Below are 27,425 nucleotides of genomic sequence, written 5' to 3' on the forward strand. Positions count from 1 at the left end.
TCGCAGCTCCCGCTGTATGAATTTTGCCGTTCCTTCCACCAAAGGCGGAACCACACATCCGTGGTTAACATCTTACTCCTCACTTGACTTTTCCATCAAGCCTTTATGACCTCCGTGTTGACTGTAACATTTGCAGCTGGATCCAGACCATTGTTGGTCGGATCTGGATTCGGACTCGCGTGGTCGATAACAATGGTGGCTTGGGCAGGTTCGCTGCCCGATGGTTGATCGTAAGGAACCTCGTTGGGAGGATGTGCAAGTACACCTGAAAAGCTTCTGGTAACGTGTCCGCTCTGATCAGCATCGGCCATGAGTGTGATTAGAGTCCTGTAGAGTCTTGCTTACGTGCTGCTGCGAAAGACGCCAAATCGCCAATGAGCCGGGACAGTGTCGAACCACGAATACATATGGCGGCTACAAATCCTTAGGTCAGTTTCAGTATCAGCACGCAACGACTCATAGTGGGAGAGGATTCCCACACTGGAGACAGCTCTTCATCTCCAGCTCGCGAAGGGCTCTCTTGTGCCTGGAGATCATCTTCCGCTCCGACCAATGTCATCTTGAGCGTCATTGGATCGGTGTACATCATGGCACTGTACTGCTCGATGTAGGTCTGTTTGCCGATTTGAAAAGGATGCTGTGTGGACAAGTCAAGGTGGTAGCGAATTCAGAATTCTTGCCGTCTGCGATCGAGTGAGCTTCTGTGCACCGCTCGCCCGGTCTTCGCGCGTCGGCTTGTCTTCGCGGGGAAGGGAGCTGAAAAGGCCAGCCAGAGTTCGAGGACGACAGAAGAATCGACAACGGAAGGAGTGTAGCCATTCATCCTGGGAGGAAAGGGAGACCCAGGCGGGTTAAGTATGAACGGTCGAGAGCCATGGATGAGGTGCCTCAGGTCAGACGCGGTAAAGGGGGCTCCAAAAGGAAAAGGCACGAACATGTTTCGCAAGGTCGCACTTGATTGAGGTTATCTGGTTGTTTGCTTGCCCTGGTTTTGTGTTGCTCGCCACCACCACCGGCAGCAGCGGGACCCGTAGGTGCGGAAGGACCCCTTGCTGCGGACGGGCATCTCTGGTTCAGGCAGACATTCCTTTGCTCCTGGATATGTGCTCAAGGGGCTAGGCTCCGCGGCTAGGAAACATAACTCCGCGGCGAGCTCTGCAGTCATGAAGGCGCTATTTGTCGGCATTGTTCATACTTGTTGCTTGTATTGCCTATCAGCCCATCAGAAGCCAGGCTCTGTACGCCTTCATGGCAGATCAAACAAAGTACAATCAGGTCACAATCATTAATCCCTTACTTCCCACACGTTTAGTATGTTCCGGTGGTGCACGCGAAAATGCAAGCGGCAATACGGAGTTCCCTTCTCTCACTGCAAGACAGAATATCAACATGGTGGCTCCGATAGTGTGGTTGCTGCACGCTAGAGTGCAGATTGCACGGACGAGAGAGTGGCAAGAGGCATGCTCATGTATGAGATGATAAACAGACCCATGGTCAATGCTGCTAAATTTTCCAAGGGGAACTGTTCCCCTTCCTCAATCAGAGGCTGCAGTAATGAAAAGTGCGACCTGACATATCCTTCAGATCGCACGAGTGGACTGCAGCTGCAGTCCATTCAAGGAACTATACTTTGGGACAGAGACACAGCCATGCACTTCTAACGACAACACCGCCACCTTTCTTTTATTGTCGAATGCCTTTTCTGCAGTTGGGTTCAGATAACTATGCCGTTAGATTGCTTCCGCGACGAACAAAATACTCATCGGAATTTCCGCATGCGTGATATAACGGAACTTTTCCAACCCAAGTAAAATACTGAAAAAGAACGAAAATTCCGAAAAATATTCTAAAAAATTCGAAAAAAACTGCCGAAGCTGCTCTTGCCGAACTACAATCACATGCGAGTGCCAACAGTCAAGATTTCTAAAACAAACTGTTTGGTAGTCCTGCGAAGTGCAGCATTCATCTGATACACCACGCCTAGTCTTTCAAGCCCACAGCGTCAGCACATACACCACGAGGACCACCCTTTTTTGCGGAGAAACCAGTACTTCCACACCGTGCAGTCGCAGTGGCTTGATCTTTGTGCTCCGTCCATAAAACCAGGTATTGCGGGGGACAATGCTCATCATGCACATTCCGCAAAAATCGCAAGTTCACCAAAACAAGTATCAAGAGATCCATCCACAAGGTCGGACATCTGTCAATGCTACATTTGACCGTCTCGTCACGCTCAATTACTCGCCAAAGTGAAAAAGCCCAGCTAAACAATCATAGAGTTGTGCTTGCTGTCTAGAATTTATCGACAAACTGGGGCTCCCCGCATTCTGGCGAGAATTCGCAACCTCTAGGGATTGCCGCAGGGCCCCAGGTCTACCGGCGACTATAACTTTGTCCGTGCAACCCTCTCCTCCTTGTTACCGCCGTCAACCAGTCACAAAGCACCGGCATCTGTGAGGAGGCTCTTGAGCTGGCTCTTCTTGGCCTGGAGATCCGAGTTGCCACCAATGTGCTGCTGGGCAATGTAGACGTTGGGGACGGTGCGCTGGCCGCTGATCTCCTGGAGAGCGTCCTGGATGGCGCTGCCGTCGTCTACCTGGTCGAGCTCGAGGAGGAAGTACTTTGCGCCGGTGCTGTCGAGCAGGTCCTTGGTCGCCTTGCAGTAGGGGCAGTAGGACTTGGAGAAGACGGCTGTCATAGTGGCAGAGAGAGGTTAGCAAGACTGCGTGGTTGCCAGACAAAGAAGATAATCCGCCTCGAACGGTGCTGCTGCAAGAGAGAATGCGCGCAGCTTGGCCGAGGGCGTCCACGGACGAGACGAATTTGGTGACGTACCAACAGGGTTGCTGTCGATGATCTGCTGGGTCTTGGTCTTGGCGGCAGACATGGCTTCGGGTGAGACTGAGTGGAACAGTCTGCGGAAGAGGGACATAGAGTTGTGAATGTGAAGAAGAGAGACAGTCGATTGTCTACGAGTTGGCGAATGCGGCAGGCGTTGTTGATATGGGGGATGGCGGGCAGAGGTGGGGGTTTATGAGGCGTACAGTAGAGTCTGCTGCAAGGGCGATTACCTTGACCCGGCCGCCGAACCAGTGATGCAAGCGCAGCGGCGCTCGCGCAATCGGCCGTGTGGAGCCGGCCTTGAGCTGTGCGCCCGCACTCACTCCCGCACGCCACCCTTGTAATGCGACTCTCATGATTTCAAAGCAGTCGTTCATCAGCATGGCGGTGCACGCCGGCGGCGACGCCACAGGCTTGCATTACCTATCTCAGCAAGCCAAGTCAGATATTCCAAATACTTTCTTTCAGACGCTTCGGGATCAATTGCCCAAGCCCCCTCGCGCTGTCATCAGGGCCGTGGACGACCGAGGAAGATGAGAAGCTGTCTGCAGCTCCACGATGACGCCATGTCTTGCTTGCGAAGCTCATCACTTGCAACGCAGGCCTTAGTCAGCGACTGGTCCTTCTGGGGGAGCCAACTTGATGCGGTCAAGTGCTCCCTGCAGCGGTCTTCTGAAGCTGCTGGGTCAGTCTGGCAGGATCCTTGGATGACAGCTCCTGCGCGTGGCTGTCAGCAAGCTAGGAAGTCTGAAAGCCGATGGTAGCTTTTTCCTTGCCTTAAGCTACGCATGGCAATCTAAGACAATAGGGGTGCAGGGGCAGAGGTCCCTGAGATTGCTTGCTCAGGGTATTGGCCTGGCCTAGTCGCAAGAGTGCCCATCCCGCCGGGATCGCTGCCCTGCGTTGCGTCTTGACAGCCTACCCAACCAGTCCATCATCCCACCGCTGGACTCTTTTTTGCTTACTGCTCGTTGTTGTTATTGTTGTTGCCAATCAGCAGTGAGCCAGCAACTCATTCCGCAGCCTACCGGTCTCCGATCCACCCTACTCCCGACGGGGCTGATTGCTCGCCTTGAGGTGAGCAGCCTGACGCCTGGCCTGCCTGCCAACTCGGCTCCTGCTTAGCGCGTCAGACACCTGCCCGCAAACCAACCACGTTGTCACCGACTGGGCCCCACGACACTTCACCCTGCGAGGAAAAAAGCATCATCCCCGCCTCCACCTGCTTCAGGCACCCCAATACCTGCGCTTCTCTGCCCTTCTGGCCTTGTTCTCGGGGCGCGCTAGCATCATCGACCCTTCGGCTGCCTGCAGTCGTCGAAGCCGCCCGTCACATCACGATTCGCCTGCCGTCGTGGTGGATACAGCCCCAGCTCGACAACAGAGAGCCCCCCTGTCTGCCCTTCAGACATCGCCCACTACGCTCGCACAACACACCACATCATCAAAGTGTAGTCGGGCGTCCTTGCACAAGGACTTGCCCATACCCACGCCAAGGTGGCTTCCAGTCAGGCAATCCTGGCATCCTCTGGTGCCCTCCAGAACATCACCGCACTCCTCCCGCCTGCGCTGGTGCCCTACGTCGACGCAACCATCGGCCGCCTCTCCGACACGCTTGCCGGCTCAAGCGAGTTTCTCGAAGCCCAGGGCATCTCCCCCACCATTGTCTACTCCACGCTAGCCTGTGCTGCCCTCGCTCTTCCCATCGGCATGTCTCGATACTTCTACCCAGGCCGGAGCGACCTGTCTCCCTTTGCGTCCCAGCCCGACTCACGTGGTCCTTACGTCACCGAGGACGACTTCAGCTACATCACCTCCGAAGACCTCGAGAGATCGCTCGACTCGCGCGGACGCCATGCCGAGTCATCCAACGGCAGAGAAGAGGACGACGTGCTGCTTGTCAAGTCGGAGGCGGTGATCTATCCCATTCACTTCCCGGCATTCTCCATCGGCGACGGCAAGCTTTACGTCAGAGATGTCAGAGACCGTGTAGGGCTGGTGCTGGAGCTTAGCCGCGCCCAGACATCGAGGATACGACTGTACTACAAGGGCCGGCAGTTGAAGGAGCTGGAGGTGCCGATCCGCACATATGGTGTCAAGAACAACAGCGAATTGCTGCTCGTCATCCCCGACAGTGGCGCCACCGACGACGAGAGTGACAGTAGCGAGGAAGAGGTTATTGTGAAAGACCCTAGAGACCAGCAACAGCAACAGCGGCGCAAGAAGAAGAAGGGGAAGTCTGGAAACAAGAAGAAGAAGAGCTCCAAATCTCAGCGAGACGAGGAGCCGTCTGCTGGCTCAAACCTGGACATTCCAGGCTCAGCTGCAGAGTCGACCTCGGGAGCTCCTTCAAGGCATCCCTCGAGGGTCCCTTCGCCCTCGGTTCCCTCTGGAGCTGTGGCGCAATTGGATGCCATCCGCAACCATTTCGAGTCGGAGCTGGCGCCGCTGTGTCGGTCATTCATGGCAGACCCCCCGAGAGACCCCAAGAAATGCGAGGATGAGCATCGCAAGATTAGTGAGACGGTGCTCCAGCACGTCATCTTGAAATTGGACGAGGTCGACACCGGTGGCGATCCGGATATCCGTGCCAAGCGCAAGGCACTGGTCAACTATGTGCAGGGACTTTTGAACGACATGGACAAGAGGCTGCCTGCTGGGGTCAAGGCCAACCGGTAACGGGCCCAAGTCTCATCTAGCATTTGAAGCGTCAATTTCTGGATTCCTGGCGAGATGAAGTCTGTGTAGAGGCGGAGCCGCGGCGTATTGCTTGGCAACACCACGAATTGCATTCCATCTTAGCGCCCCGAAGGGTGTTCCACTTTATCTTTCATGTAGACTACGGACGACATGCATTCATCGGCGTTGCAACAGTGATCAATATGCGGTGCAATAGCAATTGTGTCTTGAAATCCGCATGCTGTCGGTATGAACACTGTGAAAAGTCATTGAGCCCTGTGGGCGTCTTCTCAGCTTTGTCCATTATGTTGGCATTCAACCCGAGCACATGCCACTGCAATCAGACATGATGCACAGACGCCTTGAAATCACATGCCGAAGCTATGGGGCTCTCACTGGCAAGATCAAGAGACCCGGAGCTGCAAATATCGACTTCACAGGCTCGGCATTGGTTGTGTGCAATGAATGAGGGGGTTTGCTGATACGTCATAATTGGACATCCGCCTCGTGGACAATGCGAAGCGACGCGATGACGTGCAAGGACAGGCGTGCAATGCATGCCAGCCTCGTTTCAACCCAGCATCGCGTGGGCGAGCCTGAGCCTGGGTCCAGAGATGGTCAGCCGCGCCGCGCAACATGCCATGTGGGGGGGGAGGGTGGTTTGAGGCCGCGCAGGCAATGCGGTCCGCTGCTTACGAAAGGCGGCGGACGCAGTTTGTCGTTGTTGGTGCCGGGTAGGGGGTTGTGGCTCGGCGCTGCGCTTCCCAAGCCCTACATTAGGTAAGCACTGACCACACAAAACAAAAATGGAAGGGGCGACCTTGAGCACACAAAAGCCCTCCTCGCTTCGGCCACAAATTCCCCACCCTGCCAGAAGGAGACTAGCGCGCCTGCCAAAGCCCAGAGCCCGCGCACCGCACTGGCGAGTTTGAATATGGCCCGATAATTTTCAACCCTCTTGTGGCATACACGGCTGGCCGGCTTCTTGATTTGCGACCATCACAACACCACAACACCCAACGCCCAGCCGACTAACGACCCCAGTAAGTAGAGTCTCGGATCTCATTGTCACGCCCTTCACGACCAACATCTCCTTTCTATTCCCGGCTACGACGTGGCTGCTCTCTCTCGTCCTCGTCGCGCGCAGTTTCTCGCAGTTTCTTCAACCGGTCTTTTGTCCACTCTTTATTCACATAATTTCCAATCCAGTATCAACCGCGGTTGACGATTCGCAAAGATGTCGTCCTTCGAGTCCGTTGTAAGTAAACACTGAACACCATGGCGAGCTTTGTCCTCGATGCTGCGGAGGGGAAATGGTTGGAAGCTGGCACGGGATTGGACGTGGTTGTCGCTCGGGATATCGGTATACACGCACACGACATTGGGCCACCCATACATTCGATGAAGCTTTGCATAAGGCATTCGACGCTGCGACAACAAACACGACATGCGAGTAGGATGAGGCTGGTACAGCGGACGGCACGTACGAGTCGGGATTGGGCATGCATCGGGACAGGCACCGAGACATACACATGGCAACATCGGACCGAGACTGACCTTGGGGTTTCTCTATAACAGGTTGTGATCGATGGCAAGGGCCATCTCCTTGGCCGCCTTGCCTCCATCGTGGCCAAGCAGCTGTTGAACGGCCAGAAGATCGTGGTTGTCCGCACCGAGGCCCTCAACATCTCCGGCGAGTTCTTCCGCTCTAAGCGTATGTGCACATTCATCACCCCCCCCGGGCAAGGGCTCGACGCCTCGCGAACGAATGTCCTTGACTTGGCTGCCTGTTATCCATTCGGGCAGTCGGCCGCGATGACGAGCCCAGCCGCACAACATTTGAAGCCACACACACAGAGTCGCTGACACAGGTCCTCTCTACAGTCAAGTACCACGCCTACCTCCGCAAGATGACCCGTTACAACCCTACCCGCGGTGGTCCCTTCCACTTCCGCGCTCCTTCCCGGATCTTCTACAAGGCCGTCCGTGGCATGATCCCCCACAAGACTGCCCGCGGCGCCGCCGCCCTTGAGAGACTCAAGGTCTTCGAGGGTGTCCCCCCGCCTTACGACAAGGTCAAGAAGATGGTTGTTCCCCAGGCCCTCCGTGTCCTGAGACTGCAGCCCGGCCGCAAGTACTGCACCGTTGGCCGCCTCGCCCACGAGGTTGGCTGGAAGTACCAGGATGTTGTTGCTAGGTACGTTTTGCCAAGCGTGGGAAATTTCACACAGGAGGAACACACGCTGACCTTGTTCCAATCACAGACTCGAGGAGCGCCGCAAGGCCAAGGGTACCGCCTACTACGAGCGCAAGAAGCTCGCCCAGAGACAACTGACGGAAGCCAAGAAGAACGCCACCGTCGACAGCAAGACCACCGAGGCCCTCAAGTCTCTCGGATACTAAGTCTTGGGTTTCCTGAGAAGGGAAGGGTGTGCTGGTCGTCTGTCGTCTTTACGGGTTTCGCTGTCGTTGTTGTCTCCCATCCTCTGCATCTTCCGCGTCTGGCGCATGTCTTGAATTCGCCCGACGAAAAAACAAAATTCCACCACCTCACGCATCAACAACGGCCACCGAAATGAACACACAATACACACACATGAATCCAACCGCGATTCGTCATCGACTCTTTTTTGCAACTTAGATCCGGCGTGTGGGTTATTTGGGGGTTATATCATCAAAAATTCTCGGGCAATCATCAGATCTGGGTGCGACCCCCCGGTCTTTTGGTTTTCTTCTCGTCTCGGTGCTCTCGTGGTCTCTTTTCCTTGCTTTCTCTCGTTTTGCGTCGTGGCGTTGTATCACACATGGATTCCCATGTCATCCTCGTTCATGGGTCATGTCGTGTGTTGTTATGGCATCCACAAAAGCACGGAGAATGGCGAGGAGAGACGTCGGGTTTGGACCGAGGACGAGAAGCGGGGGAACACCTACGTCTCAAAGGGTCAGGTTGGGGGTTTATGTCTTGCCGGCTCTGGTCCGTGTTCAATGGAAGAGACAACGTTCGTCCATAGAGTAACGAATGAAAATGAACCAAAAAAAGTGAATCAAAGAATACCCCCTTGTCGTCATTGCGAATGGCGTCCGTTGCTGCGTTGTGATGTTGTGTTTGTGCCGACCATGGCCATTGGTTGCTTGTTGTTGACAGTGTCAAAACCGGCGCGCGCAAGGTCACGAGCCGGCAGCAACGAGATCAGCAACACACTGCGATGATGAACGCGCATGTCACGCGTGAACCTGGCCCAGTCAACTAATTAACTCCCACCCGCCGTGTGCTGTGCCTCCCGATTTTCGCACAGTTCGTTGTGGTGTGCGAATTGTGTGGGTCCGGCCGGCCCCGGAGGGCCCGTGGTCCAGAGCCCGCCTGCCATCCCGTCCGCCGCTCCTGGTGTCCCTCGGCAGCCAGCTGGGACCAGGCGGGCAGCCGTTGGGGAGAGCGATGATTAAGATAAAACACCATGTCACACACAGGGTGTGGGTTAAAGAGCGGCCAATATAGTCTCTTGGAGATGCATCTATGTGCTCCCGTTCTTTTCAAAGATGTTCTACGGTGCCTGGCTGCTTTGCACTTTGCCACGCACCGGGTCTGATTGAACCTGCTTTCACCGTCGAGTTGGGGTTTGTCTTCGTTAATTCTGTAAACAATTGACGCTGCGTTGAGACTTGCATAGAATAAATTCAGAGGATATGTTTTTTGTTTTCTTGACACAAAGTCCCGACTCCAACGGGCATGTTGTAATGTTGTTCTTGATGCTCAGCGTTGCAAAGACATCGAGGAACGCCAGCTCCGCACCGTAGCAGCCGAGGGACGGCCCCGGGGGACACAAGATGCCAACTCCCCCACCTTGCAGGCACTTACAAGGATGCCCGCCATCCCGCCGCCCGCATTCCGCACAATCCAGGGTCCGGAACTTGGGACCCCTCGTCGTTAATCGCTTCTAGATCCAGAATCGACCAGCATTGCGAATTCTGCCTTGCGCATAGCCCGGCTGCTGCTTGATTGTGACGCCTGTAGTGCACTGTCTGTCTTTGGTCTCGGCTCCGCTCCAGTCTCTTCACCAGGTCAGGGATCGAGGGAGGCTTGAACTTCCTCACAATACACGACCAAGTGACCATAGCAGCAGTATTCCCCCAAAGCATAGAAGGTCATTCCTGCAGCAGCCCAATATCACGAGTTCCACACCCACACCCACAATGACTTCCCCAGCAACAGCACCACCAGATCTTCCCAGCCCGCCCTTCCTCGCTGTCCCCGGCATCCAAAATTTCCGCGACACCGGCGGCTACCCGGTCTCGTCGGCGCCGAACAAGATTGTGCGGCGCGGCGTGCTCTTCCGCGCCGCCGAGCCCTCGCAGGTCACGCCCGAGGGGATATCGCGGATGCGGGAGCTGGGCATCAAGCACGTCTACGACCTGCGGTCGGTGCGCGAGTTCGAGAAGGAAGGGCACGCCCGCCCGCCGAGGGAGTGGGAGGGCGCCGAGAGGATATTCGCGCCCGTGTTCCTGGACCAGGACTACTCGCCCGAGGCGGTCGCGTTGAGGTTCCGGAGCTATGCTAGCGGGCCGGAGGTGAGTGGTTTTGTCTGTCTGTCTTTTCTGAAGGCTGGGCCTGGCCCAAACACAGGTCGTAGAGTTCCTGGCCTGTTGATGATGTGGAGATCTGGGGAAGATCGTGGTACAACTTATTTCTTGGTATCATGCATCGAGAGAACACTGAGAGCTACCGTAAAAGGTCGAAAAGAGAGACTCGCTGACAAGACAAAACACCGCCCCAGGGCTTCAAAGCAGCATACATGTCCATCCTGCGCGCCGCCTCGGCCCCGGAGAACACCAAGCAGCCATACGCGTCCATCCTGTCGCGGCTGGCATCGGCGACGGAAACCCCGCCCGCGCCGCTGCTCGTACACTGCACGGCGGGCAAGGACCGCACGGGCGTCATCTGCGCGCTGGTGCTCTCGCTGTGCGGCGTCGCCGACGACGTCGTCGCGCACGAGTACAGCCTCACCGCGCTCGGGCTGCGCGAGATGCAGGAGAGCATCATCGAGCGGTTGAAGACTACCGAGGAGGCGTTTCGGGATAACCCGGAGGGGGCGAGGGGGATGGTTGTTGCTGTGTAAGTCCTTTCTTTTCTCCTTCCTTTTCCCCTCCTTTTCTTGTCTTGTCTTTGTATTTGTTTTTTTCCATCATTTCTGGTATGGTTTTGTGCTGGGGCTTGTTTTGTTCTTCTGTGTTTCTGGGTTGTCGTGCGTCGTGAGGTCCTGTTCACCGCGACCAATTCCATCTTCGGGATGTGACCGTCATGTCAGTGCTCTTCGCTAATCACCCCCAAACGTTGTCCGAAACAGCAAGGAGAACATGCTCACGACCCTCGAGCACATTAACCAGACCTACGGCTCTGTGGAGAAGTGCGTGCTGGAGCTCGGCCTCCTCACACCTGAGAGTCTTGCCCAGCTGCGGAAGAACATGATTGTCGATGAGACCGAGGCAGATGCTTCTGGTCTGGTGGTGGACTGGAAGGAGCATGCTAAGATGCTTCTCTAGGATGTAGAACTGTAGAGGTGCGATCTCGCTTGGGGTGGTCGAGGCTATCCGGCCACGCGAGCCCAGCTGGCCAACTTCATTGACCGGTAGAGTGCATTCAAAGAACCAGGAATTCTGGGAAATCTAGAAAGACAAATCCTGCTATGTTCTTTCGCTCGGATAGATGAGACTTTGCCTTGATATGCGTGTCGAATTTTGAAAAGGCCAACGCATTTTGACGGGTTGATTCAAAGAGGATTTAAGTGTTTGCCAATTCTCATATGGACTGTCAATATATTTTTGTGGCACTCAAGTTAGCGTGAGGAGCGGCACAAGATGTCTTCCGTCGTGAAAGAACAGTCATTGATTAAATCAGGGATTTCTTCCGTGGCTCAAAGCCTTCCCTATTTTCCACTTCACATAGTTTCGCCTCACCGGTGTGGCTTGAAGAACACAAGACATCACTAGCCGCAGAGCTCTTGGCACTTTTCGGGAGGTTGAGTTGAACATCAAGATGACCTGTCGTTCATGATCTCGAAGATCACCACAACCATCAGAGCTGAGTATTGTGGTACAGGAACTCGATACCGCCAGTAATTCGACATGTGGAGCGTGTTACTTTTAGATATAATACAGGATGGGTTGCTCTCACTCTTTAGTGGCCGAGTCCGGTGCCTAGCGACGTTTCATAATCATACAACCTGCGTCGCCACAGTGCCGACCGGCCGCTCCACAAACTCCATGATGCCCTCGACAATGTTCTGCCGTGCGGGCTCGGACGCGACCTTGCTGCCGGCCAGCCAGTTCATCCAAAGCAAGCGGGTGATGCGCTCCTCGGGGATCTGCCCAATCGTCTCCCTGGCCGCGCCGGTGCCCGAGGTGTCGTGCGTGACCGTCAGGTGGCCGCTGTTGTCCCGGACCATCAGCAGCTCCTGCTTCTTGGGGAACTTGCCGCGGTTGAAGACGGCGCGGAAGTCCCTCATCGCGGTGCCGAACTCGTCGTCCCCAAACTCGGCCGGCCTGCCGGTGCTCCGCGCCTGGACGGCCCGGACGAACGCGTCGCGCAGGTGGTGGAAGTCGGTGTCGCGGATCGGCACGATGCGGAACGCCGAGCGCGGCCGGACCTCGCGGAGGATCTCGGTCCACAGCTTCTCCCCTTGCACGGGGTCGAGCAGGGCCTTGCGCAGCTCCTCCTTCTCGTTGGCCACCAGCGTCGTCGCGATCGGGTTGATCTCCTTGACCAGCCGGGCCTGGATCGCCGCAATGTCCTGCGTCGCCAGGTAGTACCCCACCATGTAGACCTGGATGCCGAGGAAGCTGACGGTGCGCACGCCCAGCCCGACGAGGGTGTACTCGACGCCGTTGACCTTCTCCTGGGCGGCCTGCGCGCCGAGGTGCAGGTCCAGCGTGCGCGGGAAGGTCGTGATGGTGCTGTTGCCCGTGGGCACCAGCTCGCGGCCCTCGTCGTCGTGGATGACCGTCTTGCGCTTCACCCCGCCTTCTGTGACGAACGGGTCGACCTTGTCAGGGCCGGAGGCGGGCGCGTCGAACTGCGTCGGGTTCCGCACGGCGTCGACCAGCCGGTATGCGGTGTAGCACGTCGCGATGGAGCCGGCAAGGGCGCCGCCGAGGAGCACTGCCCGCCGGTTGCGGTGGTAGTCGTGATGCTGGGTGCGCATGCGGTTGAGGTTGATGGTCTCGTAGGCACGGCTGCCCGAGTGGCGCGCCGGGCGCAAAAAGGTCCGGCATTGCTGGCACGGGGTGGTGATGGGCTGGCCAAGGCTACGCAGGGCGCTGCGCGCCAGCCCCGTGGGGACGGAGCGGGAGGTGATCATGGCCCGGTGGACTACTTTCTTCTGCCGGCCAGCGGTAAAGGCGTTGCGCTGTCGTGTGTTGCAACAGGTGTTTGGAGAGCTGTCAATGGAGCTTTGTCGTTCAGCGGGAGCGCGCCATGGGTCGAGTCGTGTGGGTAAGCTGGCTGGCTGGCTGGTGGCCGTGATGCTTGTCTGGGGTTGTGCCTCGGTTGGTGTGGTCGTGCCTGGGAAGCTCTGAGGTCATCGGATCGAGCGGGCCTTGTGCAAAGATCTGACGACGCTTGGCCGGAGGCTCAATTGGAAAGTGGATCCTGGCCGGGCCGGTGCCCGCCGGAGCGGCGATTGTTAGTGTAATCAATCACTACCAAGCCGCAATTGTGGCTTTGCAAGGGGGGTCGTCAGCCACCCTCAAGCCTCGCCCAGCGTGACGTCAAGTCAGACTCTCTGGCCGGGCTGACCCGGGCGGTGCTTACGGAGTAATTGCTGCTTAGGGGTGGTCCAAGGCTGCCCAGCGAGTCGAGTGGGCAGCGGGAACTCTCGCCCAAACGGCCATTCCGTCGCCGCCTCCGTCTAAAATTGGCATTGCTCACAAGGCTCAGAGCACACGACCATCCAGCCAGCCTCACGCCACGATCAGCACCATAGTCCTCGCGCGCTCATGTGCAGCCAGTCAGGGACGCTCGTGTCCGAAAGGCTGCGCTTGCCTCGCTCCCACCCACCCAGGCGAAAGAGCAGCTGGCCTTGCTACGTTCCATCTGCCAAGGGCCCCAACACGAGAGAGTGCGACGAGACAAAGGCCGCACCGAGTCACTCCGCCAATAGTGCACGCCTGTCGTCCTGGTCTCCACCTGAAAGTCCCGTTCTGAACGTGCTGTCACTGATCTGCCGGCCAGTGCTCGTCCGTGGCGCCAGAACAGGCAAGACCCATGCGCAAAATTGCTCGGTGACGACAGTGACGGTTCGTCGATGGTTCGCCCACAACACGATCTGCACCGTTCGACACAGATTGGGCCACGAGCAGAGGAGACTGCCCAGGGTTCGTGTTCTCGGCATGGCATGGCAACAGGCTCGCTCAACACTGAGTATTCATCTTCTCGGGATGGAGCCATCTACACACCCTGGACTCGCACGCAGGGTCCCCGGCAGTGGGATTTCCGTATCCTGGTTGGGTTTCCAGGGCAGTCCGATGAGGTGATCCGCTTTGCAAACATCGACATCGACGATGCCAAGGTGAAGAAACAGCGCATATTATCCATTTCGACCAAGCTTGACGCAGCCGTCCGTGTCGCGGGGCGTCACCTACCCATCGGCGCCCAGAGTGCAACTCTGAAGATGGGAAAGTCACCGTATTCGAGCACGGCACGTGCATGCAAGACCAACCACCGGGCCCTGCAGAGGCTGCAATGCAAACAGCGGCCGGCTCTGGACCCCGTTATCATCCTGGCGGATCGGGGATGTGGGATTGCTTGATTGCTTGGGTTGCGGTGCCAACGCTCGGTTGCCCTCTGGCCCAGCGCAGTCACAGTCACGGCGCCTTATCTCACATGACGTCTTTGCAGCCAGCCCTGGGAGCGGCGGGCCACTACACGAGAAGTCCATCCATTCACGACCCCGCCCCGCCCGCCAGCCATGCCAGCCATCCTGGTCGACAATACGAAAAGGGCAGGCCGGGCCAGGGTTGCGCGGGGATGTTTCTCACTCAGCCAATCCTCCGCGGCCGCCCGGGCAACAGAAGCGACCAGAAAGAAACATCCTCACGAGAGAGCCCGCACACCTGCAGACAGAGTTTGGGCCTCATGCAGGACCCGACCTCTCCGACCTCGCCGTTCCTTGCCCGCCAGCCTCGCCATATGCACGGCTACCGCACCAACCCATCTAGTCGCTAGGAAACGGCCAGTCCACCAAACACAAAAGGCGATAGACAATAGACGATCCCTCTTCTGCACGTGGTTGCTGGGAGGCACCCGCCGCCGGGAGGGCTCCCAACCTCGCCCTTGGCCGCTGGCAGATCGCCCACTCGAGGCGAGGCCCGCTCCACCATGACGCCGAAGGTTCCGCCCGTCGTTGTAGCGACGGGTCGTTGATTGGCAGGCCCTGACAGTAGATCGCAGCGCAGCAAACCTTGCGAGCCACGATGGCTGGCAAAGGGCCGCGCCAGCCCAGGCGGAGCTGCCTTGCCACTTAGGTCCTAGGCTGGCTAGCGGGGGGAAGAACTTTGCGGTCTTTCTGCGGCGGTGCACTTTTCCGCGCAGCGAGCGAGAGAAGCGGGGACCGAGACATGGTTGCTATTCCTGGGCACCACAGTGGGACCCCTGTCCCGACTCTTCGTAACCTCTGCCCACCTGCCCGTCCTTTGACTCAGCTGTCCACACCCACGACTGGATGCAACCTTGCAGCGCCCGACGACACCACGGCGAGGTTGACGTTGGAGCTAGGCAACGGGCGCCGCCGAACACTCTGCAGGGGGGCTGTACCCGTCCAGCCTGCCAGCCCCAGCCCCTGCCTGCTTGACGCCATCCTGCCCTCCAGGCTCCTGCTCTTCGCTGCTCTCGCAGGTCGGCGCATGTCCCCCAAGCGGCCTGTGTATAAGAGAGTCGCCCGTCTCCCCCCTCGTTCCTGGACCTGTTCCTGCTTGGCATCATCACGCATCACACAGCAATACCAGGACTCTCGCTTGTTTCCTAGAGATCACTCGCTACATCTCTACGCTTTGGTTCCCGCATTAATCACACACAAACCAACAACACCACCAACAACTCATTCACAATGAAGTCTGTCGCTGTTGCCATCCTCGCCTCGGCCGCCGTCGCCGTCGCCGACTACGCCGTCACCACTCCCACCTACCCGGTCTACCCCACCGAGACCGAGTCTGAGTGCAGCGACGAGGAGTCTTCCACGGTCTACAGCACCGTGACCTACCCGTACTACAACACCACCACGACCTCGGTGGTGTACCCCACGTACCCTACGTACCCGGTCGAGTCGTCCAGCGAGACCTACGAGACTTACGTGCCTACCACCTACGACACCTACGTGCCCACGTATGAGCCCACCACGTATGAGCCTACCACCTACGAGCCCACCACGTACGAGCCCACCACGTATGTGCCTACCACCTACGTGCCTGTTCCCACTGGCACCGGCGGTACTGTCTACCCTACCGCCAACACCACTCTGCCCACCTACTACCCCCCGACTACTCTGTCTTCGCACACTCCTGTGCCTCCCACCTACGTGCCTACCACTGTTCCCTCCGGCACCACCCCCGGCGTTCCCAGCGTTCCCAGCATTCCCACCGCTGGCGCCGCTGTCAACAGCGTCGGCATGCTCGCCGTCCTCGGCGCTGTTGCCGCCTACTTCCTGTAAGCGTCTGCTCCCACGAGCACGCGCGCACACAGGCGTCTTGCGCGGGTCTCTCACGACCTAAGCAACGACACAAAACACAAATCACATTCGCTACACTCCTTTGATTAAAGCGTCACTGAACTTTTGCACCAAAACCGGCGTTGGCGGCGCACATCCTCTTCGGGCGTGAGAGAACCATTTTTGGGACCAAGGGTTCGGCGCGGATTCACCAAATTAGATCACGACGGGAATATTTTATGGCTTGTTGGAGAACCCCCTACCGTAGATAGGAAACTTCATTTTTTGGAAACGCGAACGAGATATCATGACCGCATCAAGACTGATGACGACGACGGGATTCATGATTGGGGGGAGGGAATGGATACGTAATTATTAATTATACTTTGCTGGGAAATATAAACCCCTTTCACACACACATACGCATCATTGTTCCTTACGTTGCTTCACACTGTGATTGATCTTTGGAGAAACATAATTTATGGGGTTCAAAGCACCAGTTGTGTTGTTTTGTCAACTCTTACTCCAGAACTATTGATATGCGTCGGATTCACCGCGCCGCTTACACGAGGCGAGGCTGATTGAGTGAGCCCGGCCTGAAAGGAATGTGCACTTCACAACTACTGCCTGTATTTTTGATCACCGCACGCGCGCTGCTTACACAAGGCTGAGTGAGCAACGGAAAACGTGCACTTTGTCTGACACAGGCAAATACGCGAACACTTTAACCAAGGCAGCCTCGTCGGCTGTGGTGGTGGTAGTGGGCCCACAGTGAGAAAGACATGGATGGGGGAGGTCCGACACTAAAACGACAAAGGCACAACAAGGCGGCAGTGTGCATGAGAAGAGTGAGAGGGGGGGGCCCGGGCAAGAGGGCGAGAGAGAACGAGAGCGAGGCAGACAGAGAGGAAGAGCTGAAAAGTGAGATGGGCGTCGCATGCGTGCGTGCGGCAGTGCCCGGGGTCGGAGTGGTGGGTGACACAAAAGCGAGTTGAGCGAGTTCAGTGGGGCCCCAAGTTCATTGTTTCCCAGCCCGTTTCCCATTATTGACTGGGTTCCCCTCACGTCAGCGCAGCAGCCCGCAGGCCGCATGCCCGCTGTCACTGTCACGGCGGGCGGCCAGGCGGCCCAGCAAGCAACTCTGAGCGTCGAGCACAGTCTGGGCATGAGGCACGGACACTCTGGAGGTGCAGGTACATGTAATAGATTACGGGCGGATTGGGCCGCCTTGCTCCAAGTGGGTTCACCTGCTGCACTGGGCACACAAAGGACACGGCGGCCGTCCCCATGTGGCCGGCCATGTACTGCTGGCTGGCCCTGTCGTCGTTGGGTGGATTGCCGAAAAGCCCCCCCCCTCCCTGCTGCTGACGGAGTGAAAATTGTTGACCCGGGGGTGCTTATCGGTGCGGTGAGAGAAAAGGAGCTTGCTGCGGCAGGGGCCCAAAGGAAGGAGGATTTTGCTGGGCAATATGCAGGGTTGATGAGGATCCGCAAAGAGAGCTGCTCGAAAATATCTGGATTCAGAAGGGATGGGATGTGATGATGTGATGGGGGGTTTCAGGAGAAGGGCCGGCGTGGCAGGCGGTGCGCTCGGAGGTAGGATGAGTTGGTCTGCAGATGGGGGAGTCAGACACCTGCATTGCACGGTTAAGTGTGGCAAATCAGAAAGCTCTGCTCATCGAAGGACGGGAGAGCAGTGCAGCTTTCTGGGGTGATTCATGAAACGGGTGACATGATACTTTTATAGCGCCTGCACAAGACTGTTCTTGAGTGTGCCGGTTCATCGTTGCGTAGGTGTTGGGCGATATTCACAGCGTCGTCTCGAGACGACACGTCATGGAGATTGACCTTGAGCTGGCGAACAGGCCGGTATGGATGCTGCCGGACCGTGCAGAGCAGCTCATCATCCCTCAAAGGAATCTACAAGGTATATCGATAGCACCCAGAACAACAACAATAACGAGATATCAGAGAGTGTTGAGAAAACAGTGAAGCACTGTGGTGCTCAAGAAAACAGATCGGAGAGGTGGTCCAGTGCTTAGAAAGCAGTGAAACTCGCTTTCGCACGTTCTTCAAACCCTCCCTCTGAACGCGCTGTCAAGGCCTGCGATGCATCCGTCGGAACTCTCGTCGAACGATCTCAAGGCTTCTTCACTCAGAACTTCCACAACCTGGCCAATTTCTCGACATACTGCGCAATGCACGGGGTATTGTGTGGGGAAATGCCTCGTCGATGTAGATGGCAGGGCTGACGTTAAGGTCGAAGGTCCATTTGATCTCCCTCGTGCGCTAACCTTCTCGCCGTGAACTTCTCCCGACTCTCGTAGACACCATGAAGCCTGAGACGGGACGAGGTGCTAAAGTTTATTCAATTGCAAGAAGAGCAGTGGCATTTGTCTGGACGAGGAGTCATCTTTGCGTGGCTGAGCAGGCAATCTATCAGCAGCTGGAAACCTCTCAGAAATGGTTAGAAATGCAGTGCAAAAAACCGACCTTCCAAGCTGGGAGTAGCGCCCAACTCAGAGCTGCGCAGACCAGGGTCACAAGTCCAGCCAATGATGGCAACGAGCTGACCTATCACACAACACGATGTGGCCCTTGAGGCATGTTCGTTCGAGATCGAGAAGGCAGCTGGCGTCTTCTCGTAAGTGGACGAGACGTAGGTTCTGATGCTGCCTCAGAGTCAACGATCATCGTGAGTGTTCCTGCTTGATGGTCAAGTTTTGCAGTTTATGGAGGCTCTGCAAGACAGACCATCCCTCTCCGTTTGTGATCATTTAAGTTTTAGAGTCTGATGCTACACACAAAGCAACCAACCGCGACATAAGCTGTAGAGCATCTGCGGGTCGCCGCAAGTTGCATGAGGCTCTAAATCTCGTTCCACATTTCGTCACACCACGGAACTACAGGATCTCTCGCAACCCACAGCAACTTTAGGTTGTCTAATGCAGTGCCAACTCAGACGCAAGTCTCGATGAAACTCCGGCTTGCTAACAGGCCAGAAAATCCATCAACACTGTACAGGGTGTCGACATTGTTCTGCAAAGGACCGGGTCAATATTTAGAGCAAAGCCTACCTGTCTAGGCTATCGCTCTCAACAGACCGGCAACCCTACCAGGAAATCACGAATTAAAACAAAGCTTCATTTTCCCCCAACTGGTAATACCAGACTTCACGGCGAATAGCCCTCGTTTCTATTCGTTCAAATGCGGAGTGACAATGACTGGCACCCAGCCCTATGTTCTTAACTGAGCTAGCCGCAGCCCTCTGTTGCGATAACGCTGCGTGGCTCACAGCTGGACAAGGCAGGCTGGATAGGCGTTTCGCCATCTACTTCATGCCCCTGAATCAGGACCAACCCACAACATTCCGCGCATCGGCACTGCAAGACTTAACATCCTAGGTCGATGGCAATTATGGATTCAGAGGGAGTGGCCTTGTCCCCGTTGGACTGTCAATTCACCTCACTATGCGCCGAGAATGCTTCTGAGTCATGTGCCTCCTCAAGTCGTTTGCCCTTGTGAAAGCCTTGTCACAAAGCGAGCACTGATGGGGCCGCTGCCCAAAGTGCGCGTTGATGTGGTCCTCTCTGATCGCCTTTCTCGTGAAGTTCTTGCCGCAATGCGGGCAGTTGAACCTAGCGTTGTCCTTGCTCGCCGGCGTGAGGTCCCGCGGCACAGGGCCGAAGCCCGTGTTGGCAGGGTCGTCTGGATGGTAGCTGCGGACGTGCTTCTCGCGGTCCTTGTTTGTCGAGAAGCCAAACGCGACGAGGTTGCAGCCGGCCACGGGACAGAGAAAAGGCCGCTCATGCCGCTTGGTGTGTGCGTCCCGCAGCTCCTGGTTCTCGAAGCCCTGATAGAAGTAGTCGCAGGCGATGCGGTCGCACTTGAAAACATTGAGGCCGTAGTACTCCTGGAATTGGGCCTCCTCCTCTCCTCCCTCCGCGAGAGCGAGCCACGTGCTCTCCATTCTGCCCCGAATCTTTTGAATAGAACCTTCAAGATCATGAAGGCTGATTTTGTTGCGTTGCTTCGCGTCGCTTGTCGCTTCGTGGAAGTGAAGATGCGTCCTAATGACAACCATCGCATCGTAGAAGGAGTAGCATCGGAAAGCTTGACAGTCAGACTCTGCTTTCTGTCTGGCGTCTTCTGCCTGCCTCTCCGGCTCAGATATCGCACTTCTTTTGGATCCGCTATGATCTCGAGGCTCGAGGCTCTTGGCAAAAGCAGTTGTGAATGCTGTGGCTGCCCTGGAAAGCTTGATCTGGAAGCTGCCGCCCCTGACAGGGTCTTCAAATATGCCAGTGCCGTTTTTCAGCACGACTCCGAGGTGATGGTCCCATTTAGACGCGGCATAGTCTTGAAAAGCATAAAACTTGTCCTCAACAAACTTGTCAAGCTGTTTCGGGTCGTCGCCCGGGCGAAAGCAGGACCCTCCTAGGTATTGGAGGCAGGCGATGGCGAGTTCACACTCCACTACCCGTTCATCGAGGTTTTCACCTTGTAAGATATGTCTGGTTCCGGCTCAATGTCAGCAATACTGTGGCAAGCCTAATTCTGCCCGCTGCTGGTGTCAGATAAACTTACTCTCGGGCCGTGTGATGGACAAATGTTATCCTCCCCTTGAGTACTTGCACCAATGAGCCGCATGTCTGGTCTATGTCTTTCTGAAGCCTTCCTTTGTAGTAGTCGAGGACCAGCTCTCCGCTATGCTTGTCATGAGATATGACAAGAGCAGCTTGAATCTCATGCCAGAGCAATGGCCTCTTGCAACAAGCCAGCCAACCAAACACGCGCTGAGCACGTTTCCACCCTTTGGGGCTCAGTTGATTCTTGAGACGTTCGACAATTGCATTGTACCTGTCTACAGGGTTAGCAAGAGGTCGGTGCGCAAATGCAAGGTGATCTTACGCTGAGGCCAGGTCCCGGGGGAATCGACTCTCCTCTAGCTCTGCTAGAATGTCCCCGACCGCTGACTGTGCGAGCAAATTATCCATGACGATTTGAGCGTAGAGAAACATTCCTAGCAGCAACACAGTCAGCATCCTTCTGACCTTCTCCTGGACTTACACCAGGAACACTGCCAGAAACTCACCATCTGATCTTCTCAGGATTTGTCTGCGAATCCGCTGGATGTCATTCTCGTCTAGGCCGCGGTCCTTCATTTTCGCTTTTTTGCCATCAATGTACAACCCTATATCATCTTGTACATGTCTCGTCGTCATCTCGATTATTGTTGTTGCCCCCTCGACAACCTTCAGTTTGCGTATGTCCGGCAGGTCCCTGCTCACCAGGAGAACGCGTAGCTTTCCCGGTCTGAATTCTTCGCATCTTTCCGCCAGTTTCGCGAGGAAATTCACAACGACGCGGCGAGTCTCGGAGTTGCAAGAGTCGATCCCATCTATAATGATGAACTGGTTCATGTCGGCATCCGCGAAGAGCTCTAAGAGAATCTGTGCCGTTTCCTCATGGTTCAGAGTGACCTGCCCCTTGGCTTTCTTCTCATGGCAGACCGGCAGTAGATCTTGAAAATGCCGGAGCATCTGGCGTAGAAGAGATCTGTAAATGGTCATGGTGTCGTTTTGCCTGGAGCCTTCCTCCCGACAGTAGAAAAAGCTGGTCTTGAAGACCGGCTGCTGATCTTCGATGGAGAGCGCGGCGTCTCGGGCGCTGTCCTCGGGGCCTATGCTGGACCGGTACCTCATGCACCGATCAATGATGGATGAGGCCAAAACCGTTTTGCCTAGATCCCATTTGGTCAGCAGTCTACATCCATGTATGCAAGACACCAGGCTACACGCACCGCAACCCAGTTTGCCATGTATCCATATTATGGAGTGTCGGGGTACCGTCTCCGGGTTGAGCCAGTTAAGCATATGATCGTCTTGCAAAATCCATTGGCAAGTATTTTTGGCCTCCTCTCGAATGTCCCGGAAGCGCTGGTGATGCTCCTCCTGCTCCTGATCAACTCCTGGTGTCGAGAGCCACGCCAGCATCTTCTCCAACTGATCCTCTTTGCGCTTCGCCTCGGCATCTCTTGCATTTCTCAGGAGCACTCGGCGATCCTCCTCGTACTGACGAATGTGTCTAAGAAAATCGTCTCGATCTTCCCGGTAGTCCTGAACATGCCCGTTCAGCCGGTATGAAAAGTCATCGAGAGCCTCCTCAAGAGCGCCCTCCTTGCACGAATCCAGCTGGCTTTTGAACAGCTGGTGATGCTGATCAAATCTCCTGAGAAGAGCGCGAAATGAATGATTGACGTAGTCGTTCCAGTTTGCCTTGAAGGTCCGCTTCCATCCTTCCCCAGAGGTAAGCGGCCCCAGCACGTCGGCATGGAACAACAGAACATCGTGGTACATGTAAGCGAGGGCCTTGCGCAGCTCGGGCCTGGCTTGCAGAAGGTCTTCATGGGGCACCGTGCGTGGCACGCATGTGCCCAATTCATAGTATGCGTTGAGGACAGTATCAAGGATTGATCTCTCATCATTTGCACTCTGCTGGGACAGTCAGCTCAGTGATCGGGCACATGACGTGAAAATTGGAATTGGGGCTAACTTGCCTTGAGTATCTGCTTGGTTGGCCCCCATATGAACCCTGCTTGCTCCTGGCTCAATCGTGCAGCATCTACAAGTTGCTCGAACGCCAGTAAAGCTGACTGGAATCTGGCGAGATTGAGCATAGACTTCTGCTTCTCCTGACGTATCTGGAGTTCAAGAATGTCATGCTTCACGTGGTCGCACGTTACATGTATGAATCGATCGGTAACAGCAGCCGGATGACGCTGTCGAAAGGAATTGATTGCATCTTCGAGGATGTCTTTGGCCTCAAGGGCAGACATAACTATGCCTCGTGTCGAGTAGAGGCTGATTTAGAGCAATATCCTCGAGCGCCATCAGTTGACAATGAATTTGACGGCAAGTCTTTGTGTACACAGAGTGGAAGATCTCCTGAAATCAAAATGTCTGCCGATTCGTGGGGGTTGTTGTCATTTGTGGCTATGCGGCTGGGAGGCGCCCTGATTGCCAGTCAATTCAGCCAAAGCAGGGTACGACAGCCGCACACCTACAGATGGCGTCCCAATAGCTTGACTGCAGTGCTTCGAGGGCGGAACAGGGGGGTCGTCGGCACCGCCCCCCAAGGCTGCGTTGCATTGCAGCGCAGGTGGAGAGGGGCCTCCGCCGCCTGGTTGCCTCACTGTTGCCAGTCAGCCTTGTGCGCACCGCAGCGGACCAGCCTCTGCGGTTGTCACAGTAGTGATCCTGGTTCCAAGTTGGAGACTAAGCAGACGCATCACTACGTGAAACTCCATGGAAATCTCAGAGTTCAGAAGCAGAGCCTGGGGATCAAGCAAGCCGTGAGACCCTCATGAAACTCCCGCCTGGAGTTTCTCGATGAATTGAACCTTACGAAGGGCGGAAGTTCTATCAGTCATGTCTTTACATCATATTCTCAACGATGACCCACCCTACAGATCGAACTTCAGCAGTGCTGAACCGACCTCGTACGGCTCTTTTCCATCTCTCTATCCTGATCCTCACATCGATCTTGATGATCTGTTTCTAGATACGCAACACCAGAGCACTTACGATGACGGCAATGGACTACTTGAAATCCCACCTGATGCACTTCACCAGATTGAGGTGGGCTTCGAGGATTGGGCCACCATGATGCACCCAGTGGCAAACGAGTCAGATGATCATGCAGAGTCGAGCCATCCGACATCAGTAGGCCCGAGTGAGATACTTGAGCAGGATATGATTTGCTATGGCATGGTGAGTCCTTCCTTTGCAAATCACAACGAATGTTCTTCTGACCCTTCGTGCCCAAGCTGTATGAATACGATGTCAAACTCGTTTCAACAGACATGCAAGAAGTGACCAGCACTCTGAAGGCCTCCGCAGACGGACAGCAGTTGGCCTTGGACAACCATTTACAGAAGTTCACCGTGATGAGGAGGACGGAATCTGCAGTACTGTGCTTCGAAGACGGCTCTTCATTTGGGTATCTGAGGGAAGGGCAAGCTCGAGTCCTTGTCTCCATCATGGAATCGTGCCCGGCTGTCACGTTCGAGGGTGTCGCGCGCACTCACCTGCTCATCGAGCGAATCAGCAAGATCTCGAAATCTCCGGACCGATTTGTCACTGTCGACATCAACGTCTATGGCCCCGAGAATATTGCCCACCAGATTGGGCAAGAACTGTCCAGCAACAAGGCATATCTGCAACAACCTGACCACTATCTGAAAGACTTCCAATACAAGAACCCTCATGTGATCAAATTTCCCGGGATAGACGTGACCTCCCGACGCCGCAACGAGGTGCGACAGGCTGAGAAACCTGAGGCGGCAATTAGTGGGAAAGAGGACCGTTTGCAAAGGATGCTTGCAGAGGTCCACGCCACGCTGAACGAGGTGGAAGAGCCTTCACGAACGGAAGGCGACAGGCGACTTCGGACGCAGCTTCTTCCGTAAGCACCCAATGCCATTCGACGGGGGAAAAGTATCATTACTGATGAATTCCTGTTTGCTAGGCACCAAGAGAGGGCTCTCACTTTCATGGCTCGGCGCGAGTCTGGTGAGATTCCTGACGAGGATAGACTTTGGAGGAAGACAGCCATCGAAGGGCAAGAGAAGTACGTTACCAGAATTCTGTGAGGGAAACCGCAGATTTGCTGACACTTTTTCTCAGGTATATTCATAAGATCAGCAAAACCCTTGCGAGCGAGCGGCCCACGGAAAGGGGCGGTGGGGTCTTGGCGGATGAGATGGGTATGGGGAAGACATTGACAATGATTGCTGTGATAGTTCAGACACTGTCGGAGGCACACCGATATGTCGTGGAGAGGCAGAGCTCGGCCCACCAGAGTGGGAAAAGCAATATCTATTCACACTCCACCTTGGTCGTGGTCCCGTCAGAATGTGAGTGCATTTTGGAATCTCGCTGGTCGAGCATGGCTGCTATTGTAGGAACTAACGCGTTGATAGTACTCATCAATACTTGGACGAAACAGATCAATAAGTAAGTCTGGAGATGCGACGCATATCTTTATTAAAGCCTGGCGAATGCTGAAAACACGTGAAGGCACGTTGGTGACGATCTCACTTACGTCAAGTACCACGGCGCCGGAAGGCTCAAGGACGCAGAGTCGCTTTCAAAGGCCGATGTCGTTATTACAACCTATCACACACTTGCCGTTGAGTTCAAGGAGAAGAGAAGCCTACTTCACAACATTCACTGGTTTCGCGTGGTTCTCGATGAAGGTAGGTGGTAGCCCACATTTTGAGTCATCCCACAAGTCCCATCACAATGTACTGACCACGTTCGCAGGGCACATGATCCGCCGACCTGCCACAATTTTTCACAAGACATGCTACGAGCTAGAAGCACGATCGAGATGGTGCTTGACCGGCACTCCTATTCAAAACAAGCTTGATGACATCGGAGCACTCTTCGTGTTCATCAGAGCTGAACCATTCCACAGCATGGCGCAATTTCGAAGTTCAATAACGCTGCCTTTCGAGCGAGGCGACGACACTGTGAAGGACAAACTCGTAATGCTCTATAAGTCTCTGTGCATAAGTCGTCCTAGAAGAAAAGCAGAGCTACCAGAACCGATTGAACGCCTCCGAGAGCTCGAGTTCACACAAGAAGAAAGACACCTGTACAAGAGAACAGAGAGCATCATGGATCGAACAATCCGGCAAGTTGTCGGCCATGTTGAGCAGGAGAAGACCTTTGGTCTTTTCCAGACATATCTGCAGCTCCGCATTTCCTGTAACCACGGAACGTGGCAAAAACTCTTCTCGTGGCGACGCAATCGACTGCAGGAGATGCGCGAGGCCATCGAAGCTAACAGACTGGACGCTGAAATTCGCTGCGGCGGTTGCGCGCAGCCCCGGCCGAGCCTCGACAGCTACAAGCATTATCCGAGTTGCGGCCATTTCTTGTGCTCAGACTGTCGCAAGGACCACGCGGGAGACCACAACATTGACCGCACAGACGGGCGTTGTCCTCTCTGCCGTATTCAAACCCGGTCTCATCATCATCACCACCATCATCATCGAGAGCCAAATCAGGTGCCAGAAGTAGTTCCTCTCTTTGGAGACGAGGAAGAGACCCAGCCGGCAAATGACCATGCAATGCAAGGTCTCCAGGAGGAAGAGGATTATTTTGAGGATTCGGGGCACTCGACGAAGATGATGGCTCTGATGGAAGACGTCAAGGTTGATCTGGAAAGAACCAAAAGGTCCGTATAATTGTTTCCCCGCCGCTTGTGGCTGAATCGAGGCTAACCATACTGCTGCTCACAGCATCATTTTCTCATGCTGGACGAGTACTTTAAATTTGGTCGGCAGACATCTAGAGAAAGAGGGTGTCAAATATCTCCGTATTGATGGAGAAACACCGACGAAGAAGCGACAAGATTTACTTGATCAATTCGACAGCCAGACAGTTCGAGTGCTTATCATGACCACTGGTACGGGTGCATTTGGGTAAGGACACTATCGATCTGGTGCATATTATGCAGTGGAACTATGTCTCACAGTGCACCAAATACAGGCTCAATATCATGTCAGCTCAAAGAGTGTTCATTGTGGAGTCGCAGTGGAACCCTAGCGTTGAGAACCAGGCGATCTCAAGGGCAATCCGCATCGGTCAGACCGAGAACGTGCTTGTCACGCGATATATCATGAAGGGAACTGTGGAAGAAGTGAGTAGTCTTGGTGGCACCGTGGAGATACAGTGGTGTCAGCTAACGTCATTACAGGAAATGATGTCCCAGCAAAAGAGGAAGCGTGACGCAGCGAGGTTGGGCTGGTAAGGGGAGGTTGAGCCCAAAAGTCTGGGTTTTATGTGAAGACAGGCCAAATACTAACGTTACCGCCGTTGCCGGAACAACGCCTCGTGGCTGGCTAGCCACCTCTACCCGGAGACGGTATCTACCTTTTCGCCTACCTAGCCATAGATACTTAGCCTAATCAATAAACCAGGTGCGCAAGTCTGCTTGGGCGCTTGCTGGGAGGAGTTACAGGTCGCACAAGAAGGCCCCTAATTGCCATAAGCTCGTAGCTTGTGTTGTTCCAGGCAGCTCCCAGGCCCCGACTGACTCTTAAAAAGCAGTGAAGCAAATGGCCCCCCAAATCTCCTCTGCTGGCAGTGGCCCCACCTTATTAGTCCGATTGAATCTCCCGAACAGCCCCGCTGACGGCTC

General features: G+C 55.4%; 8 protein-coding genes across 8 annotated transcripts; 5 read left to right on the forward strand and 3 right to left on the reverse strand.

The window, feature by feature from the left end:
- Window positions 1-1,939: 1,939 nt before the first annotated feature.
- On the reverse strand, window positions 1,940-3,127 carry B0I36DRAFT_319873 (putative glutaredoxin). Its single transcript, XM_046153471.1, has 2 exons — window positions 2,836-3,127; window positions 1,940-2,691 (listed from the first exon to the last, which is right to left on the reverse strand). The coding sequence occupies exons 1-2, from the start codon at window positions 2,930-2,932 to the stop codon at window positions 2,435-2,437; spliced, it is 354 nt and encodes a 117-aa protein (XP_046013535.1). The 5' UTR covers window positions 2,933-3,127; the 3' UTR covers window positions 1,940-2,434.
- A 95-nt stretch (window positions 3,128-3,222) lies between these two features.
- On the forward strand, window positions 3,223-5,520 carry B0I36DRAFT_361479 (BAG domain-containing protein; the record flags this gene model as incomplete). Its single annotated transcript, XM_046158484.1, has 2 exons — window positions 3,223-3,228; window positions 4,297-5,520. 2 exons carry the CDS (start codon window positions 3,223-3,225, stop codon window positions 5,518-5,520), a joined length of 1,230 nt encoding a protein of 409 aa, XP_046013536.1.
- Window positions 5,521-6,528: 1,008 nt separating this feature from the next.
- Window positions 6,529-8,129, forward strand: B0I36DRAFT_99824 (ribosomal protein L13 domain-containing protein). Its single transcript, XM_046163713.1, has 4 exons — window positions 6,529-6,778; window positions 7,099-7,234; window positions 7,405-7,717; window positions 7,785-8,129. Exons 1-4 carry the CDS (start codon window positions 6,758-6,760, stop codon window positions 7,921-7,923), a joined length of 609 nt encoding a protein of 202 aa, XP_046013537.1. The 5' UTR covers window positions 6,529-6,757; the 3' UTR covers window positions 7,924-8,129.
- A 1,309-nt stretch (window positions 8,130-9,438) lies between these two features.
- Window positions 9,439-11,385, forward strand: B0I36DRAFT_99838 (tyrosine phosphatase family-domain-containing protein). Its single transcript, XM_046163714.1, has 3 exons — window positions 9,439-10,086; window positions 10,293-10,630; window positions 10,863-11,385. Exons 1-3 carry the CDS (start codon window positions 9,712-9,714, stop codon window positions 11,056-11,058), a joined length of 909 nt encoding a protein of 302 aa, XP_046013538.1. The 5' UTR covers window positions 9,439-9,711; the 3' UTR covers window positions 11,059-11,385.
- B0I36DRAFT_99839 (chalcone-flavanone isomerase-domain-containing protein) lies at window positions 11,386-13,262 on the reverse strand. The gene has a single exon (XM_046163715.1). The coding sequence runs from the start codon at window positions 12,870-12,872 to the stop codon at window positions 11,730-11,732; it is 1,143 nt and encodes a 380-aa protein (XP_046013539.1). The 5' UTR covers window positions 12,873-13,262; the 3' UTR covers window positions 11,386-11,729.
- A 2,183-nt stretch (window positions 13,263-15,445) lies between these two features.
- On the forward strand, window positions 15,446-16,632 carry B0I36DRAFT_319883 (uncharacterized protein). Its single transcript, XM_046153472.1, has one exon. The coding sequence runs from the start codon at window positions 15,618-15,620 to the stop codon at window positions 16,215-16,217; it is 600 nt and encodes a 199-aa protein (XP_046013540.1). The 5' UTR covers window positions 15,446-15,617; the 3' UTR covers window positions 16,218-16,632.
- A 3,014-nt stretch (window positions 16,633-19,646) lies between these two features.
- Window positions 19,647-23,186, reverse strand: B0I36DRAFT_99861 (uncharacterized protein). Its single transcript, XM_046163718.1, has 6 exons — window positions 22,774-23,186; window positions 22,018-22,708; window positions 21,310-21,957; window positions 21,126-21,237; window positions 20,802-21,074; window positions 19,647-20,728 (listed from the first exon to the last, which is right to left on the reverse strand). The coding sequence occupies exons 1-6, from the start codon at window positions 23,050-23,052 to the stop codon at window positions 19,675-19,677; spliced, it is 3,057 nt and encodes a 1,018-aa protein (XP_046013541.1). The 5' UTR covers window positions 23,053-23,186; the 3' UTR covers window positions 19,647-19,674.
- Window positions 23,187-23,507: 321 nt separating this feature from the next.
- B0I36DRAFT_319889 (SNF2 family N-terminal domain-containing protein) lies at window positions 23,508-27,425 on the forward strand. The gene is made up of 10 exons (XM_046153473.1): window positions 23,508-23,986; window positions 24,043-24,680; window positions 24,744-24,845; window positions 24,902-25,131; window positions 25,198-25,231; window positions 25,295-25,473; window positions 25,541-26,459; window positions 26,524-26,706; window positions 26,774-26,924; window positions 26,982-27,425. Exons 1-10 carry the CDS (start codon window positions 23,645-23,647, stop codon window positions 27,033-27,035), a joined length of 2,832 nt encoding a protein of 943 aa, XP_046013542.1. The 5' UTR covers window positions 23,508-23,644; the 3' UTR covers window positions 27,036-27,425.

The sequence above is a fragment of the Microdochium trichocladiopsis genome, assembly GCF_020744255.1.
Source record: "Microdochium trichocladiopsis strain MPI-CAGE-CH-0230 chromosome Unknown B0I36scaffold_4, whole genome shotgun sequence".
In the NCBI taxonomy this organism is placed as follows: domain Eukaryota; kingdom Fungi; phylum Ascomycota; class Sordariomycetes; order Xylariales; family Microdochiaceae; genus Microdochium; species Microdochium trichocladiopsis.